This window comes from Manacus vitellinus, unplaced genomic scaffold (genome assembly GCF_001715985.3).
Source record: "Manacus vitellinus isolate BGI_N305 unplaced genomic scaffold, ASM171598v3 scaffold_22_pilon, whole genome shotgun sequence".
Classification (NCBI taxonomy): domain Eukaryota; kingdom Metazoa; phylum Chordata; class Aves; order Passeriformes; family Pipridae; genus Manacus; species Manacus vitellinus.
Genome location: NW_021939632.1, coordinates 14,166,727 through 14,186,326, shown reverse-complemented (window position 1 = coordinate 14,186,326; position 19,600 = coordinate 14,166,727). Strand labels below are relative to the sequence as shown.

At 36.0% G+C, this 19,600-nt stretch overlaps 1 protein-coding gene across 6 annotated transcripts in view; it reads left to right on the top strand.

Annotated features, from left to right (window-relative positions):
* Window positions 1-19,600, top strand: part of LOC103764156 (neurabin-1) — a 41,584-nt gene that overhangs the window by 13,398 nt on the left and 8,586 nt on the right. For 3 of the 6 annotated variants that reach the window (XR_001920550.2, XR_001920549.2, XM_018071697.2), the window contains exons 2-16: window positions 239-371; window positions 744-864; window positions 1,383-1,487; window positions 1,666-1,786; window positions 2,246-2,392; window positions 4,130-4,183; window positions 7,210-7,439; window positions 9,088-9,184; window positions 9,265-9,454; window positions 10,270-10,421; window positions 10,720-11,053; window positions 11,778-11,865; window positions 13,085-13,156; window positions 13,669-13,864; window positions 19,076-19,192. Coding sequence is in view for 4 of the 6 variants with exons in the window: in XM_018071697.2 (XP_017927186.1) it covers window positions 239-371; window positions 744-864; window positions 1,383-1,487; window positions 1,666-1,786; window positions 2,246-2,392; window positions 4,130-4,183; window positions 7,210-7,439; window positions 9,088-9,184; window positions 9,265-9,454; window positions 10,270-10,421; window positions 10,720-11,053; window positions 11,778-11,865; window positions 13,085-13,156; window positions 13,669-13,864; window positions 19,076-19,192 (2,157 nt within the window). In the remaining 2 variants the exon portion in view is untranslated. The remainder of the gene's footprint in view (window positions 1-238; window positions 372-743; window positions 865-1,382; window positions 1,488-1,665; window positions 1,787-2,245; window positions 2,393-4,129; window positions 4,184-7,209; window positions 7,440-9,087; window positions 9,185-9,264; window positions 9,455-10,269; window positions 10,422-10,719; window positions 11,054-11,777; window positions 11,866-13,084; window positions 13,157-13,668; window positions 13,865-19,075; window positions 19,193-19,600) is intronic. The other 3 variants (XM_018071698.2, XM_018071700.2, XM_018071699.2) reach the window with 3 other exon arrangements.

Below are 19,600 nucleotides of genomic sequence, written 5' to 3'. Positions count from 1 at the left end.
GTACATTTACAACACAAAATGTGTTTATGAAATTGTTTGAAACTTTTAAAATGTTACTTTTGTGCAAGTTGAAAACTATCTGACAGCAGCAGTATTTACTAAACCGATAGTTGTTTAGAAAATGAGATCTCTGAAAGTACCACTTTAATTTCCTTACTGATTGTGCTTGTCTTTCAATTATATGATGTTTGAAAGGAGGTGAGAAAACATTAAAAAAGTTTTCTGTTACCTTTCTTAGGTTTTCAGTACTTACTCAAATGAAGACTATGATAGACGTAATGAAGAAGTTGACCCTGTGGCAGCCTCAGCTGAATATGAACTTGAGAAAAGGGTGGAAAAGATGGAAGTATTTCCTGTGGAAATTGAAAAAGGTGCAAATCAAACCTTGAACATTTGCAATAGATACTATGTGAACAAAAGATAAAACCATTTAAAACTATATTCCCAGACCTTAGCTCTTGAATTTTTGAACGTTTGTCTAGGCTTTAATTGTGTGGCTAGTTCTGTTGAATTTGGTGAATGTTAACTGGACAGGCCTCTGCTAAGTGCAAATTGTCATACTGAATTGAAGTTAGGAACAAAAATGCTCTTAGTACTATCTAAATATAAAATATGTTGTCTTTTTTCAGGGTTTTTTTGGGGGTTTTTGTGTGGAAGGACTTGAAATGCTTTGAAACAACTCAGTACTGCTAACTGTTACATTATGTGTCATGCAACTAATGTTAGATTTTTGAATCCCTTAGGTGACAGGGGTCTGGGCATCAGTATCATTGGAATGGGAGTTGGTGCTGATCAGGGACTGGAAAAACTAGGTATTTTTGTAAAAACAATAACAGATGGTGGAGCTGCTCAGAGGGATGGACGGTGAGTTTTTTTTATTGAATTGATTATGCTTTTTACAAATTTGTAACTGATCCCAATTGCTTTTATTAGATATGATGAATACTGTGAATAAAAGTACAAAAGCTGAATGCAGTTGAGTGATTATTACATTCCTGCTTTATCTTAATTTTTAAAAAAATGGGGAATTATTTATTATAGGACATTTTTGATAAGTAAGTGTAGATCTGCTTACAGCATATATAAGAAAAGGTTGGCATGAGCCCTTGTGTAGAAGTACCACAAAATCGTGTTAATACCCCGGGACACCAATCACTGTGTAAATAGTATAAAAGATATCAAGTCTAATACTGTGTAAATTTTAATTTGTGATTTGCATAGTAACTGAGGATCAGGAGACTGTTTTTAAGCAATGAATTTCAATGGGCTCAGAATTTGTCATTATAAATACTAGTGAGTTTTAAGTGATATTTGTCAGAAATACTTCAAGCCAAAATATTGTTATTATTTAACTGATAGCTAAGTATTTATTTATTTTGCAGAATTCAAGTAAATGATCAGATTGTTGAGGTTGATGGCATAAGTCTGGTGGGAGTTACTCAGTTCTTTGCAGCCACTGTATTAAAGAACACCAAGGGCACAGTGAGGTACGTACGTTTTTTATGAAATAACACTTCAGTTTTGTCATTTTTCATTCATGGAGAATACAAAACCATAATATGAAGAATTTACAAGGATTCTGTGGAAGGCAACAGTATGGCAAACTCATTTCTTAAGCATATCTAATGATTTTTTGCTGGAAGATAATTTGTTTTTCTCCTGTAGGTTTCTGATTGGGAGAGAGAAGCCAGGGGCTGAGAGTGAAGTAGCCCGTCTCATCAGTGAGACCTTAGAGCAAGAGAGATGTCTGTATGAGCAGCACTACGCTCATGATGATACAGAGCAGGTAAAACATCCTACAGACTTACATGTTTTTAAAAGTACATGATTTCCACTGCGCACAATAACTTCTGCTAATGGAATAAATGTGGTTTTTAAATGAAACTGAAGCAGAAAAGGATAAAACAGACAACTTGTTAAAAACAGGAAAATACAAACTTAATATATTACTGTTCTTCAGGCACATGATTTTGACTTTATCAATAATCCAAAATGTATTTTTAACTATCAGCTGTGTGTAATTGTTTTGTGCATGTTTTACTTTGCTCTCTTTTGTGGAACTTTAATGAAGGTGTTTGCAATTCATCTTTAACATTATCAGAGGTGCAAGAAAATAAAAAGGAACAGTAATTAGTCAAGAAAAGTTTTGCAGCTGTTTGGATTCCTTGATTGTGTGCTTTGGTTGTTGCTGCCATAATGAAAATGTGTGTGTGCGTTACAGAATGTCATTTTTTGATTTTGTCAGGATGATGACTATGATGATGAGGAGGAGGATACATATGAGTCACATTTACATGGGAAATCTGTAGAAGTTTTTGATCTTCCTGAAAACGAAGACATTGGTTTACTACTGGATATGGATTCAGCAGAGTCTCTTCTTAAATTTAAAGAGGTGTTGTAGCAGTTTCTTGAATATTCTTTGCACTGGGGAGGATCTAAACCTTGTAGGACTTGGATATAATGTCCTTCATGTCCCTCTCATGGTTTTGGGTTTGTTTTTTCCCAACATCACCAGCAAATCTTTCTGTTTTGTCCATTGAAATGTAGATCTTCTGTTATTTTTTTATCCCAGTTTCCCTATGCATATGTACATTAAGTGGTCTGTTGATTTAAATGAAATTAAAAAAAGCCCTTGGAAATGGACATTAGAACCCAGCACTGCTCTGTGCTTGTTATGTCTGAACATTGCATGGGATAGATAGGATGCTTCTCTTAGTTCTTCTTTGGCCCATTGCCCTTTGCATGTATTTGCTGCTCAGCAGAATGGCTTTAGCTGCAGAGGAGAGCATGGGGGCAAGTATGCCCGTTCTGAATGGTCTCAAGTGTTGTTGTGAGATGTCCTTCAGGAAGACAAGATATACATATCTAATCTCTCATTTTAGTCCCTGCAGTCTTCTAGGAAATCTCTGTGTACGTAAAAGCACTTGATTCTGTAGGTAGGCACATTTTTGGCTTGGAGGGCGTTTTTATGGTGTATTTTTTAGAAGTAGTGGATTTGCAAACCCAATAGGGCATTCCAGACTGTGAATTGCAACTTAATATAATTGGAAATAGTATAGTTCCCTTTTCCCAAGGTTTTTATAAAGGAGCATATTTGCTTTATTCAGGGCTGTGGGATTTAGTCAGGGATTTAAGTGGTACAGTCATTTGGCATTTAGGGGTCCAGGCTTCTTTGGTAGAATTAAGTGCCTGTCATTTTCACTCTGGGAGGAGAAAAATATACTGCAGAGAAACTGTTTTGTCAAATGCCATTTGATGCTACATCAGCTTATTTTTGTGAAGGATTGGTGATTCGCAGATCTCTTTAAGTTTGTTCTCTTGATAATGTTGATGATGTCATTGAGGAAGTAGAAATTGCAGGCTGTTGATCTCTAGAGAACATTTACAATTTTTCTAGGTTAAGAAGCATAATAGTAGGCTGCAGTGTCTTTTACTAAGTGCTGTATTTATTTGGGATGGAATTATATTCTCATTTAGAATCATTACTGTGCTGTTACTAACATAATCTAAATGAAGAATAATCATGGATTCCCTAGTTTTAATTGTGTTTGGTACACCATGCCTTGCCAAAAAAAAAACCCCACAGGGTTACAGATGGAAAGTGAGATACAAGAAATAATTAATACTTGTTAAAAAAAATCTTTACATTTGGCTTACATGTAGCTTTTCCATTTCCAATAATCCTATAAAGATTTGTGGTGTAAAAATACATGGTTTAATTTTAAAACCAGCACATTTATTTATAAGTGCTGAATGTAAAAATGTTTAGTACTGTTAAATTTTTACTTGAGTCTGTATACCAGTTGTCATCATAAGTGCATTGCTGCCTTGTCATTTTCCTGGCACATTGAAACATTATTTTAATCTCCTCGGTTTTCTCAATACAATGGGAGGTTATGTATTCATTACCGTGGAACTTTTGGGGGGGTTAATTTGAGCTAATTTTGGTTTGTTTTTGGTTTTTTTTTAATAAAAGCTCATGATTACTTCTATAATTGATAAATAATTAAGTTGACTTGATGCCACTATAAAAATGGTTTGCAGAAAAAGGGAATCATGGAGAAATTCTTAAAACTAGCATTTCACATGTAATTTTTTGTACTCATACAATTTCTTTCCTTTATTTCAGCTGCAATTAAAACATGCAGTAACAGTAGCTGAAGTGAATCAATTGAAGGAGAAAGTAAGTTTTCAAAGAGTCTTATTATTTGGTTGGGTGGTTTTTTGTTGGGTGGTTTGCTTTGGGATTTTTCTTATTTCTGTGGCTACTGATTTTACCAGGAATAAGCTGAATGGAGAAGGCAGAATCCATTTAGGCTTTAGGAACCTTCAGCATTGTGCTAGACAGACTAAGCTGAAGAGGTACGCTCAAATTAAAAATAAAGAAAAAATACAACAAAACCTACACAAACCAGTAAAAAAATCCTGGCCCCAAAATCCCCTCTGTGCCCTTACAAAATGAATGATTCAGTATTACTACGTAGAGTAGCTGAATATAGTGGAGTACTGTATGAAACAAGCTCCTAAACAAATATGAGAACATTATCACTGGATAAAACTTGGCTGATTTGAGTTTAGATTTGGTTCTTGCAGACAAGGGTTTGTGGCTGTCTTTCTGTTACCAGAAAGTTATTTCTGTTATCCTGTTTCCCCTCTTTCCATCCTCAAATTTCTGACCTGCTCTGGGCAGAGAGTTTGTTTCAGCTTTTTTTTTGGTGAGGATTCATTCAATGCTTCTGCTTATTCTGAGAAAGGGTTTCTCATTCTTTTTTGCTACTTTTTCCAGTGATGCAGATTTGTGTGTGGCCTTTTTCTGGAAATATTACTTGTGGGAGAGCAGCTTCTTTTATTCCATTTTCCATCTGTGTTGCCTTGCTCAGAAATGCATACCTTAGGACAAGCTGCAGCACATTGCTGGGAGCAGGTAGCAAGTGGGGAGGGGATAGTGTTTCAGATTGCAATAATTTTCAATAGCAGTATCTATTGGGGTCTTTCGTGCACTCTGCAGTTGTTGAGAGCTGCAAGTGTAGAGAGGCAAGGCAGACAAAACTACTTGGTGATATGATAGTTCCAGTTTTGATTTCCAACAGTGCTCCTTGTCTTTGCGGTATTCTTGAAATTTGGCCCCACTGGGTTGCCAAAAAGCTGTTAGAAATGTTAGAAATGTTGGTGTTAGTACAACTTACAGCCCCACGTTTGATTCAAGACATTCTTAGTCTTTCAACGTCTCTGTTCCATCAGCACGTGATCTTAACTGGCTTCAAAAGCAGTGATTTCCTCACTGTAAAAGTGAGGACACTTACAAACTAGGCTGTATCTTGTCTGTTTACTTTTATAATGTGGCTTCTGTCCAGCTGAAGGGGTGGCATCCCTTTCGTTTATCAAGGGAATGTTTGGTGGTTTTGTACATTAGCTCAAGGAAAGCAAACCATGTGTATGTCATCATTTATTAGGAAGACCAATGTTAAAGAATCACAGAACATGCCAAGTTGGAAGAGACCCGTAAGGATCAAGTTCAACTCCTTGCCCTACAGAGGACCATCCCCAAGAGTCACACCAGTGCCTGAGAGCATTATCCAAATGCTTCTTTTGAACTCTGGCAGTCTTGGTGCTGTGACCACTTCTCTGGGGAGCGTGTTCCAGCATCCAACCACCCTCTAAGTGAAGAACCTCTTTTTAATATCCAACCTAAACCTTCCTGGACGCAACTTCAGGCCATTCCCTGGGGTCCTGTATCTGGTCACCCCAGAGAAAAGATCAATGCCTGCCCCTCCTCTTCCTCTCACAAGGAAGTTGTAACTGCAGTGAGGTCTCCCCTCAGTCTCCTCCAACTGAACATACCACGTGCCCTCAGCTGCTCCTCACACAACTTCCCCTCAAGGCCCTTCACCACCTTTGTTACCCTCCTTTGGACACTCTCTAGTATCTTAATGTCTTTCTTATATTGTGGTGCCCAAAACTGCGCACAGTATTCAAGGTGAGGCCGCCCCAGTGCAGAGCAGAGTGGGACAATCCCCTTATTTCCAAGAAAAGATGCCTACTCAGCCAAGCCAGCCTTCTGCCTGACCTGCTTGATTTCCAGCATTTGGGAATTGCTGTTCCTGTGCCCTTAGGAGGTGATGTTTGAAAAGCAACCAGCACTGATGGACACCAGCACCTGCAAAAACGTTTTCCCAGGAGAATATACTTACTAGTTCCCTGAGCAGCCTGAAATTTGCTGTGATCATGTTCAGAGTTGAGGTTTTACTGTCACTTTTCCTCCTGTCAACAGAGATTTTACACGACCACCAATCTCCACTTCACTGACAAGATCCCCTCTGTTGACAAGCAGCAGATCAAGGAGGGCATCTTTCCGAGTCAGCTCCCTTAGGACTTTTGTCATCCAGGTTTTTAGGAGTCTTCTGGCTCGGGCTGTACCAGTTGTGTGATGCTCCCAGTTAATTTCTGGCAAACCGAAGTCCCCCATAAGGGCAAGGGCAGGTTGATTTGACAGTGTCCCTCAGTTCCTCAGAGAATAATTTGTTGGCATCGTCATCGTGGACAGGAGGTCTGTAGCAGACTCCCGCAATGACATCTGCATTTTTTGTTTGTCACTTGATTCTTACCCAGAGGCTCCCAACTGTGCATTGCCAACTGTGAGCTCCATACATTCTAACCCTTCATTACATATAGTGCCTTGCCTCTGCCTCTTCTGCCCTGCCTATCCCTCCTGAAGAGCCTGTAACCATCCAACAGGGCACTCCAGTCACATATAAAATACCAGGGAAGATCATCTGGTCTCATTAGCTTTATTCAAAAAGTGATTGATAACAAAGTAGTAGGACAGGGAGCTTGTCTTATACAGGTTATTATTCTTTATCTCTGATTGCCTTTGAAGGTATTCAAAATAGGACTCTCTGGAGCTAAAGATAAAGTGAGATCTGGAACAATATAAACTGACAATAATGGTACTGCTTATTTTATCTCTCTAGAAAAAAAGTGATACCAATGAGGAAGCAGTGAAAAGCTCTTGGGTTTCAGTGCTAAACTTGCTTGGATTAGCAAGGGTTGGAACAGTTGACATGATTACTTTAACAGTTGTGTCTGGTTTTAATGTTACTGATAAGTATGTAATTGTTATTAGCTATTCTCTACTTAAACATGTATGAGCAACTGATTTTTATTTCATCTTTTAGTTTAGATTAATTCCTTAAGTATTAATCTTTTCAGTTAAAAATTGTTGAAGCTGAAAAAAATGAATGGAAATTTAATCGAGCCCAGCTACAGCAAAACTTGGATGAAAGCAAAGAGAAAATTAAAAAGTTAGAGACCTACTGGTTAGAGGCACAAAATTTATGCAAAACAGTGAATGAGCATCTTAAAGAGACTCAAGAACAATGTGATGCCCTTGAAAAGAAATACAGCAAGGCCAAGAAATTGCTTAAAGATTACCAACAAAAGTAAGTACCCCAAAATACTAGGTCTCTATTTATTGCTTGTATGTTTTGTACATTATAGGGAAAGCTGTCAACAATACCCAGGGGTAGGATTCACTTAATGTGCTTTGTTTTCATTTATCAGAGTTTAGGGAAGCAGTGAGCTATAAATGCTGAATTCTTCCATACCTTAAGTCACCGACTTCTGAAAAGGTTCTCCAGAAATTTTGCTGTTGCTTTTGATTCTTACCTTAGGAACAATTATTTAATATTTCAATAACAATTTTTTTAAAACAACTTAGTTGAGAAGCTGTAATACATCTATACTTTTGGAAGGACTACTTGAAATTTGACATGAGGTGTTTGTGGAAAATTTGCTGTTTGTGGAAAACCCTTTGACTGATTTATATGTTCCAGATAGAGTAGGCATCAGAGGATATTTAATAAAAGTCAGATACATGTGATTCAGTCTGAGTTAGAAGTTATATTTTGTAGGGGGAGTAACAGAAATTATGAGAAAAATTGAGTTTAGGATATGTATCTAGCCCAATAAAATGGCAGCATGAAAACAGTATCTTCAATCTGTTAATGGGTTTGGAGTAGGAATAATATTGCTTATTAGATACACCTGTATAAGACTCGAATGCTCTTGTCCTGCAGTTGTGTCTAATTGTTCTACCTTCTTTCCTCTTAGCTAAACAACAGCTAATTGCAAAATATTTGTAGATGTGTCTTGATAATACAGAACACAACTGTTGCTTTTGATAGTTACTGTAAGCATATAATTCTCTTGTCCCCAGTTTCTCTACTTGCTATTTATTTTTAAAGGCAGTTTATATGGTCTTTTGCTCTGTAGTTCACATCCAGAAATGTTACTTTTAACAGTACATTTTTGTGCTGGTTGGTGATCTTTTTAAAGGTCTCCTTTCCCCTCTCCTCCCAAGCTTATCCGCATGGAAGTTCAAAGTACGTTAAGACGACTGCTAACATGCTAGTTTCCATTTCTTCACTGTTAAGCAAATTCCCATTATTCATTTGACTGTCCCTGAAGCTTTTGCATATTTTGTAGATGTTTTATGCTTATTTCCTGGTTTTATATGTCATTCCATATGATGCAGCCAAACCCAACTTTTATTTTTGTTTCCTTTTCATAGTCATTGTTTCTTTTTGTAAAACTCAGCCATTGCAATTTCTGTAGGATGAACCAAGTAGAAACTTGAAATGCAATTTATTTTCCTACAAAGAATTTTACCATTGCTTTTGGAAGGAAAATACTGTGTGTGCATGTATCTTTGTGGAAAAGAGTAAGATGTAATGATTGGAGTTGTGCATGTATTTCAGGCTTAAATGTGTATACAACTTGCCACTTTTAAAAGTTGAGAGATGGTTGTAACTTTGCAGAAAAAGTGTTGCCACACATCCTTTTTCTGCCCAGAGTAAATGACAGTCATATGTATTTTCTTTTGAAGACAGAAGAAGCATACAAATACATAGGTCATTTTATGACATTACAAGATTAATGAATCTGTTATACCTTACAGGCTGATTTTTGTCTCCATTTACTAGTGGAATGCTTTTTAGTAAATGCAGTTGTGCATATTTCTATTTTATGTATTTTTCTACATTTCTGTGTATTACTGTTTCATAGATATATATATATTTCTTTCACCAGAGAAATAGAATTTATGAAGAAAGAAGAAGAGCATTCAAGGTTACTTGAAGAGAGAGACCAGAAATATGCAGAACAACTGAAAATATATCAGGAAAAAGTAAAGCAATATTATATTTTGAAATAAACTTCTGAATTTTTGGAGAGTTGTATCTCACTTCTGAATTTTAATTCTTGCAGATTTCGGAACTTGAAACTAAATTAAAAGTATATGAGAAAATGCCTTATGTTTTTGAACGTGGCAGCTTATTGGAAGATGGCTGTCAAAGTCCGGGCCAACCTAACGAACAGTCAAAGATAAAAGAAGGAAATGAAAAAGAAACCAAATCAATAGAAGAAAGAATAAATTCTTTAGATATGCTCATTTCTGGTAAGTAGGTTGTAGGATTTTTGGTTTGCATATAACAAAAATGAGGAGGATTTACATGTGTATTGGTTTTTTTGTTCTTACGAGAAGTGAAGTGTTTGCTATTTCATAGTGACTGGGTAAATATTTGACCTGAGCCAGTGTGGATAGCTGAGTTTAGGTTCCCCCAACATTTTCAGTATTATGGTAATGTATTTCTTAAATGTTGTGGGAAAGAGGAGACAGATGGAGAGACAACCATTTTAACTGTTCCTCTGATTCTCTGTCAGTGAAATCAAAAATGTTAGTGGGACTAAAACACTGAGATATGTCAGTTAAAATCCCATTAATTTTAAGCTATGATTTACAGCAAAACTTGCTATGGTTTTTTCCTTTTAATTTTGTGCCCAGAAAGTTATAACATATCAGGTGGAGGCTCAAGTAAGAATCATATTTTTAAAATATGTGGTAAATGCTTATGTGAGTTTCTGTCTTAAAGAACGAGAATAGGAAAACACACTCAGGGCACAAATTTTCATCTATTTGAAAATAAAATTCAGTTTTCAAGCCATAATACAATTATATTCTGTTGGATTTTATATTTTTAATTGAAGAAGTTGAGTAGAAGTGTATTTCAAATTAACTAGAAATTGCTATCAGAATGTGTTTAAATAGTGTAGTATAATATAAAGAGTATTTTCATATAGTAATGGTTAACAGGTAGAATAATTCTGATCTAAATTCTGAATATTTTTCTGGACGGTGGGTTGGTGAACTTGCCTACCAGTTTGTGCTATTTTATTTGTTTGTTTTTTTAAAGAAGTTCCTATTTGTTGCAGATTTTGATGCTTTTGTTGGGGATACTCCCAGATTAGACACCAGTGCCCACAAAGCAAAAGCTCAGCTTGCTTTGAAAGTGAAACGCCAGCCACCTTCTCGATCAAAGCTGAAAGAATCTCTTGGGGCTGGACAACAGACTGCAAATCTACAGGTACTGATATTGGTAGATAATTATGCATACAGGAACCTGAATATGTGTTGAGTTTTATGGGTATTTGCAATTTTAAGTGTTGTCCATGCTTCATTCAGGCTGTGCCAAAGCATCATATTTTTATGCTGTATCAAGGGAAAAAACCCTTTTTGGGTTCATACCATATATGTGAACTCTGGCATGTTTAGAACTGATCAACTTTGTGTAGCATAGCATATCCTTCCATCCTGGTAAAAGATCATACAGTAAATGAGTATATGTCATGTTTATTATAAAATGACTTTTGACTTTGTTGAAGGATGAGGATTCAGAAGATACTGTTCTCAACAGAGAACTTTCCACTATGTACCTAACCAAGACCTTAGAAACAAGTGAAAAATTACCTCTCCCACGCCTGGATGACTCAGATCGAAAGAGTGAAAAGCTGGAAAAAAGAGAAAGCACAGAAAGTCCTCTGGAGTCAAGTCCTTCTGCTTCCACACACTCTTCTCCAGTACACAAACCAAGCAACGAAAATAGCACCACCACTCCTCGTTCACCTCCTCCTGAAGAGATGACTCCAAGTTCTCCTCAAGGGTATCTCAAGAATGTTAAACAAAGAGAGGCAAAAGGGAAAGGGAAAGAGGCCAAGGGTAAGACTTAAGGGTTTATAATCAGCCTAGTCACTATTAAGCATTATTTGATGGAAATACTTGGCTTTTTTTCTTATGAATAATTGGAAAAGGCATCTAATATAATCTTTTAAAAGTTTGATATTTTCCATAATCAGCTAGCACAAACATATAAAGGCAGATGATACTTGCTGTCTTTTCTATATAGCTCAGAAAAACCCTCCTTTTAATACCCTGAAACAGGATTTATTTTATGCTCTCCTCAATTTGTGTTTCTATAAAGTCTTAAAAATAGTACTAACCCAGCAATACAAGAAAGACATTAAGCTATTGGAGAGTGTCCAAAGGAGGGCAGTGAAAGTGTTGAAGGGCCTTGAGGGGAAGCCGTGTGAGGAGCAGCTGAGGGCACGTGGTATGTTCAGTTGGAGGAGACTGAGGGGAGACCTCACTGCAGTTACAACTTCCTTGTGAGGGGAAGAGGAGGGGCAGGCACTGATCTCTTCTCTGTGGTGACCAGTTACAGGACCCCAGGGAATGGCCAGAAGTTGTGTCAGGGGAGGTTTGGGTTGGATATTAGAAAAAGATTCTTCACCCAGAGGGTGACTGGGCACTGAAACAGCCTGCCCAGGGAAGTGGTCACAGCATCAAGCTTGCCAGTATCTCACTTACAAGCATTGTCATTAGTACTTGAAACTTGCAGGTATTTTTAAAATAATGTTTTTATTTTTCACCCCCCTGTGGAAAGCAGAAGAAAAGAAAAATGAAGACAGGACAGTAGAAACAAATGAAGGAACATCGTCAGGGAAGTCCAAAAGGAGATTTCCAGATTTTGGGTAAGATTTTACTCTTGTGCCTTTGGACAAAAATGGTGCCCTGTGTTACTTTTGAGAATATCATGTTATCTAAATAATAAAATGTTGAGGAAATCCAGTAATGCTACTTCATAGCAACATCACTGGATAGAGTCTTGATCATCTTGAATTTGTATTGCTCCTTTCATGTTTCTACCACATTTTGACTATTTATCTATACTTTTTTCCTGTCAAAGAATTCCTTGGGGTTCTTCAGTTTTTATATGAATACACCACTGAATACACTAAATTGCAAATACACGTGTAGTTTTATGCCAAAATATTGTTGGTGCCTAAACTCTAATGTTATGTCCTGCTGGTGTTATACTATGAAATAGATACCTTTCTTGCCTTAATTCCTTCTACAGCAGAGGTGTCATTACATAGCTTTGGCTATAGGCTCTGCTTACTGAACTGTTCCTTGGAGGCAGGCATGAGCAGATTTCTGAGTTTCATTTAAAAAATGAGGTTGCCCACAGGGGTAAAACAGAAGTGCAAGCTGCATATTCTCTGGAAATAGTGTGGTAACTGAACTCTGGGGATTTGAGAGAAGAGTTGCTACATTTTGCAGTAAGCCTTGCTCCTTTGGAGACAGGTATAAAGCTTCTTGAAGCCATCTAACATTGAAGACTTAAACTGGTACTGCCACAAATGCATCATAATATATAATATAAAAATGATAACTTATTTCACACACAGATAGTGTAGGTAGTGACTTGGCTCAAGTCACTGCACTGCATAGGAATACTTAATATAGCAGTAAAACTGTGTTCTTCCTCTTGGTTGTATCTGCTGTATGCTATGTTTCTTCGGGCATTTTCTGGTTTTATTTTGGTTATATGTGGTCTTTGAAAGGATACTGTCATTCTTAAAACATGAATGGCAACTTTTTAAATTGCATCTATAATCTGCAAAATCATGCGTTGTGTAACAAGATGCTTTTTGTAACTGTTGAAATCAATGTAAAAACTAGTTTGCATGCAAATGTTGCTTTTTGTAACTGTTGAAATCAATGTAAAAACTAGTTTGCATGCAAATGTTGCTTTTTGTAACTGTTGAAATCAATGTAAAAACTAGTTTGCATGCAAATGTTGCTTTTTGTAACTGTTGAAATCAATGTAAAAATTAGTTTGCTGATTTAAAAAATGTTACAACTGTGTAAATGTAAATGCTCTATGAAGTTTGTGTTTTTTCACTTCAGGGGATTACGGAAATCTGGGGGCAAGGGTAAGAAGCAAGAAAAAGAAAATCTAAGAGGTTCTCTGGATAGCAGGTAGTTATTTTGTTAGTTCAGTACATACATGTTGCATTCATAAAATTTGTAACCTAAGAATGTCTTTAAAACTATCATTACTGTGATCTTGAAGTACACTCATGTTTAACAGTGACAAAATGATATGAAGATGAATGATGCAGAGAGGAGCTTCTAATCTCATTAAATAAGAAAAAATACACAGAAAACTGCAGAGCAAATTATATATAAAAACTGTATTTTGCTTAGAAAGATGAATGTCAAGTAAATTGAATTAATATATTGAAATTTTTTAATTGTGTGAAATACTGCAAAAGTTCTGAAATTTGTGTCATTAAATAACTCACATTATTTTGCATGGATCTTTAAAGGTAAATATCAGTTCAGGTATCAGTTGTGCTGTGAAACTGGTGAAAATAAATACTGAGTGTTTTGAGTTTGTTCTTGTTTTTAAGGTGGGGGTTGTGTGTTTGAGGGATGGGATGGAGGTTTTTCTATTGTTGTTTAAACACAATTTAACCTGCTTATCTCAGAGGTTCCCGAGAACTCTTGGATGACTCTGGCAACAATCTGTCTGCATCAGATTCAGATTCCCCTGCTCCTACTTGCATGCCTTTCTCTTGGTTCGGAGACAGCCACAAAGAGCCTCCAGTTTCTAGTAGCAGCCTGCACGTTACCCAGAGTGGGCAGGATGGTTGTGAGCACGGTCAAGAGAAGAACAGAACCAAGGTAAAGATGACTGATTTGTGCTTTGAATATTTAAATGTTGCATCTTGATAAAGAAAAAACATCAGTGGTTAGTATGTGGAAGCCTAATGACTTAGTCCATGACCACATCACCTCTTACAAACGTTGCTGCAGAAGTTTGAGAATTTACAGCCCTCACAAGCAGACACTGTGTGAGTGTTCCTGTTCCCTCCTCTTTAGTTGAAACATCAGTAGTGGCTATTCAGGCTGAAGTAACACAAGGAAAAATCACAGGGTATGTTTTTTCGCTGGTTTATAACGCTAACAGTAACACTAGCTTTAGGAAAGCATAGCTTTAAAAGCCAAATCTGTTTCCCAGCCTAGTACTTGAGGGAAGTGTATATAAATAGAGGTCAGCCTTCCAAGCAGTTGGCCAACCAGTTCTTACCATACTGGAATGTAGGGTTGGAATACCAGACTGTTGGAGAAAGGATAGCATCCTGGTTTTCATTAACAAATTTAGTGCTGAAAGCCAAGAAGCATGTCCATAGAACACTGTCTCTTCCCAGAAACTACTTCTGAGTAACTGATAATGTTCTAATAATTTAAAACCTTTTAACCAGGTCCTAAAAGTGACACTACAGAGTTCAGTCTGTAGCCATAAAGTTACCATCTTTATAATTTAAAACCATTTGAAAGAAATAGCTTTAAAAAGTAAAAAGTTTAATGTGTGCACTGTCTAAATGTTTGGTAAGACTAAGTCTAAATGTAAGACTGTTCCCAACAAACTTATTAACTTCATTCTTGTTTCCTTTGGATTTTGTTAGATTGAAAATTATAGTTATTTGAGTAACCTCATAAGCTAAGTTTATTCTTGAGTTTCACACTTTTTCTTCACTTTGGATGGGCAAAATACCCTTTCATGTTTTCCTTTTCTTCTGTTATTAGAGAGAAATTGCCTATCCAGAAGAGAAACTTGCCAGGTTGTAGTCCGTGGAGTCACTGATGTTTTGCAGAGATGGCAGATAATAAGTTTGCTTTCCATGTTTCCAGATACTGATTGCATTAAAAGGCTAATACATTTTTTAAATTACTTTCTGTTTTCTCATTGTAAATTTACAGTCCCTGTGATAGGACTAAGCTATCAGCATATGTAGTTTTTAAAAATTACAGAAAGTGGGTTTAGAACCATCCAGTACCTTACTATAACACAGGAACTTAATATGAGTAGGAACTTTTTGATCTCTGAAGTAGAACAGAACTTTATAGAATATTGCCCGGTGTGCGTCAGCTCCTGCATTGTTTGCTTCTCTTGACGCGTGCAGTGGCCAAAAGGTGTTTCTGTACATAACCAAGGATCTTGCAGGGTATATGCATATATTTTGATAAAATTTTTGATTAAATAGGAGTGCATGGTTGATCTCTTCATAGGCTGCAGCAAAGCTATCAAGAGATGTTTTCTGTCTAGATAAACATTCAGAGGTTTATCTTTCAAAGTCATTGATTCTGAAGAATCCATTCGTCCCCTCTTCATTCCTCCTTTCTGATTCAAATAATTTTTCTCAGTCCCACTGCTGCATTTCTACTATAAGCACCTGTAATGTGCTTAAGCACCTCTTAAGGTTTTTATATATACAAGTTCTTTTTGGACATCAGAAAGGTATAGATCTTACCAGATTGGGTGCTCTCTTCCTTTCGTTGCCCTGAAATAATAGCCTTTTCTTCTTATTGTTGTCTACTTTATCCAAGTTGATTATCACTTAAACCTTCCAGCTGGTTTCTTGCTGCTGGTTTGGGGTTTTTTTGTTGTTTCCTTCTCATGCTGCAGCATGTAATTGCTGCTTGCTGCTCTTTTCCTTAGTGCCAGTTGCAAAACAGCAGCTGGAAGATTATGCAAGTCTCCAGCTATATTCCTGCTTTGTAAAATGGCAGAAAGCTGATCCCATTGAAGAACAGATTCTCATACATGCATTAATCATAAAATCATACTTGTCCTCTCCAAAGTCGGGCCGTTTTCACTTTGCAGTGTTTGAGGTCTCTTATAAAGATGGTAACGTGACAGTGGCTGCTCCTTGGAATGAATGACTAATTGTTCTAGATCTTAACCTGGAGTTGGTAATTACATTTGCACTACAGTAACAAGGCTTTGACTTGTTTTGCTATGAAAAGACATTAAAGCTGACAAAGAAATGTGCTTGACCACTCAGCAGTGAGTCTTGTTACTAAAACAATATAAAAGCAGGAACTAAGTCATCTTCCCAGAATTTAAGGAAAGAATACTTCTTTTTGTTGGTGTTAACTCCAAATGTGTAAATAAAGCAATATATAGCAAGTGTAGCAATAGTATTTGCTGCTTTTATGTCTGTAATATCCCATATGATCATGTGAAAGCATTTCTTAAAGAACAGGTAAAAGTAGAAACTCTTAAATGAGAACTTTGTCATATAAAAAGTCTCTCACTTGTAATGAGTATTTTGCATTGTATATAATTTTTGTAGTTTTAGCATTGATGATGTAGAAAATGTAATTATATTTGGTTTCTGTTTCTGCACAATTTGCCTCTAAGAGTTACTGCACCTAGAAGGTTTTTGTTTTCTTAAAATTATACTGAAGTTAGTTTTAAAATTACAGTTTGACAATGTAATGAGTCAACTTCTTGCTGCTTGTGAAATCTAGAAACACAGGAATTAAAATCCTATGATGAGTGCTTGCAGACTCTTTAGCCTTATGGAACTTCTGAACTACACTGTCCTTAAATTAGTCCCTTTGCATTATCTGCCCCTTCATTTAGTGCCATTCTCTGATACATACACATAAATATTGTTCATATTCACTGTTTTTCCAGAACTCTATTTAGCTTCTGTAAGCTTTGTATGCAGTGTTTCATTTTTAATGCAAGGAAGAGCAGTGTGGTATAAAGTATTTATATTCTAGTATCTAAAATCATAGAAAGCAGAACTATAAAACCTCTTCTGTCGAAATTCTATGTTCTTCAAGGATCAAAAATCTTTGCAATTGGCTCTAAATCCTTAAAAGGAAATTACTCCTTCTAAAAACTGAATAGGTGCAGGAAGTGGAGAAGACATTACAACTGATGCTCAAATGCTTTTACTTTTGGCTTTGTTTTCTTCATGTTTTTTCTAAGCTTTTTGCTTAAATATCATAATGCTGGGTTTGGATTTTTTAACCAGTTTGGTTCTTAGTTGTTCTTGATTTTCTCTGTAAAGGTAGAAAGAGTGAACGGAGGGTGGCTAAAAGAAAAGCTCCTAAATAGATTTTCAGTTTGGGTTGAAGTTAATTTGAGAATAGGTTGATGGACAAAGTATTCTATTATTTCTGGTAATAATTTTTCCATCTAAAAGACTAAAGAAGTCCCTAAAATATAATGTAATTAATAAAATAATCTACATGGTAAATAGAACACCATTTTTCAGTCATGGACAGTACCACACAAAGGTAGCAGGAAAACTCAAGTTGTGATTTGAGGTTTTTTGTTTGTTGCATTATGGTGGTGATGGGTTTTTCCTTGGTTTTTGGGGTGTGTTTATTTGAGGCTGGAACTGTGTATCATTAATTTAGAGTATAAGGGAGTGCAAAGATCAAGTGTGTGCTCCCATAACAAAAATAGAATAATCTAGAAAATTGAGAGTTCAGGTTAAATTGCAATCAGAACACAAATACAGAAGTGCTCAATAAATATAATGGCAAAAATGTAGTTCTCTTATGGGAGCATAATTTACTGAAGAAAAATGTCTTTAAGATCAGCTTAATTTAGAATCTCAGATTATTTATGCATATAGGGGTGTGGTATGGCATCCTTAAAAGTGTAGTTACTTGATTAGAGACTTAAAGAAAATTGAGAAAATAATGGTAAAGTAATTTCTTACTGTTTGTAGACAACAAAGAATAGTGCCGAGAAATAAATTTTAGAAAGGCAAAAGTAGGATGTGTGCTTTTGGCAGAATTATTTTTCACTCACTAAAGAAAAATATCATACAGGTCACAATCTGAGTTGCAAATGGAGGTAATCAAATTAGAGAATATTCTGGAAAAGAGATACATTACTATTCTTCAGAAGGATTTTTTACCAAATTGCTGTGAAGTATTCAGGTGTAGCATCAGGTTTTATCAGTCTTCAGCTTGAGTCCCAACCTGCCTGAGGTTGTACCAGTACTGGTTGGCTAAGTTGCAGATCTTGCTGCTCTTAGATGCTAAGCCAGGCATAAGGATCAAAAAAACTTCCTTTAAACAAGTGTAATAACTGAATGTAAACAGTAATGCTGTGAAGATTTTACATTCTTTCAATGTGATAGTCACATGATAGTATCTTAGTCATATTTCTAACCTGAATTTTGCTTTGACAAATTTATTATTTTAGTGAACTAATAAAATACTAATTTTTTTTTAAAGTGACAGTCTTTTATTTCAGAAGAGTGTTCTGTTTTGCAAATAATATATTCAGGTGGTCAAACTGCATAATTAATGTTTATTTAAACTAGTTTTTCTAAAGACATATGAGTAATTATTTAACATCTGAAATGTTCGATTTTGTTGTAGTATTTTTACACTATTTAGTACTTTAAAGAAATTTTACATAGCTTGATATAGTCCATATACTATAAAAATTCTTCTAAAGATATTTTGCATTTATGTGGTATTTTTCATGTACAGTAATTTTCAGATTACATGATTTTGTGCCTCAAATGCAGCCACCTCAAAACTGAATTACAGAATCACAGAGTAGTTTGGGTTGGAAGGGACCTTTAAAGGTCACCTAGTCCAACCCCCCTAGATCACGTTGCTGAGAGGTCTGTTCAACCTGACCTTGAATGTTCCCAGGGATGGGGCATCTACCACCTCTCTGGGCAACCTGTTACAGTGTTTTACCACTCTCATTGAAGCTGTTAAAGGTCCTTTAAGCTTCAGTTTAATACAAATTCGGCATGAATAATTCCAACAAATGCATTTTAAATTGCTTCTCCTGAAGCATGGGGTGCCTGCTGAAAAAGTAACCACATGTATTTCCTTATGTGCTTAACACCATTTCAGGTTATGACCAATTCTGCACACAAGGTGCTCTTATTGGGGATATTGATTTAAATTTGTTACTGTTTTTTTGAATTCAGAAGTTTAACAAAAACAAGTCAGATGCTTTATGTAGTTAGTGCATTTCATGTGTGTTCTAAAGGTAACTGAGTTGTACTGCTTTTCCAAGGAGTGAGTTAATAAAACGTTATTTCCACTTGTTTGCAGAGTAGAATTGTCATAGATGATACATACCATAGCAAGCCAAGTTGTGAACTTTCAGGGTTAGTGACAGAACCAAATCTGTCAGGTCGTTCACACACTTTAACCTTCTCTTCAAATGAGGTGAGTTTCAAAGTGTGTATATGTGTCTTGTTGATGTTGTTGTTCACACTACAGCATGTTTAACAGAAACAGATATGTGTAATGTGAAACTAGATGGCTATTCCATATTTGAATGTTGAAGAGCACTATAGAGAATCATAAGATGTTAATGAACTAAAGAACACGGACTAGTGAGTGACATCAGCCTGTGTGTTCTGATTCTAGTTATATCATAAAAATTGGAGTAAACTCTCTGATCAAATTGCAGTTTTTAATTTTAAATATAACGTTGTTCTTTTCCACTAATTTAAAGCAACTTCCTGGGTGAATAAAAACTGCAGCATTTTTGACCTTCACTTCTGCACAGGTTTGTTTTACTGTAAAATTTCATCTCAATAAAACCAACCAAACAAACAAAAAAAACCGAAA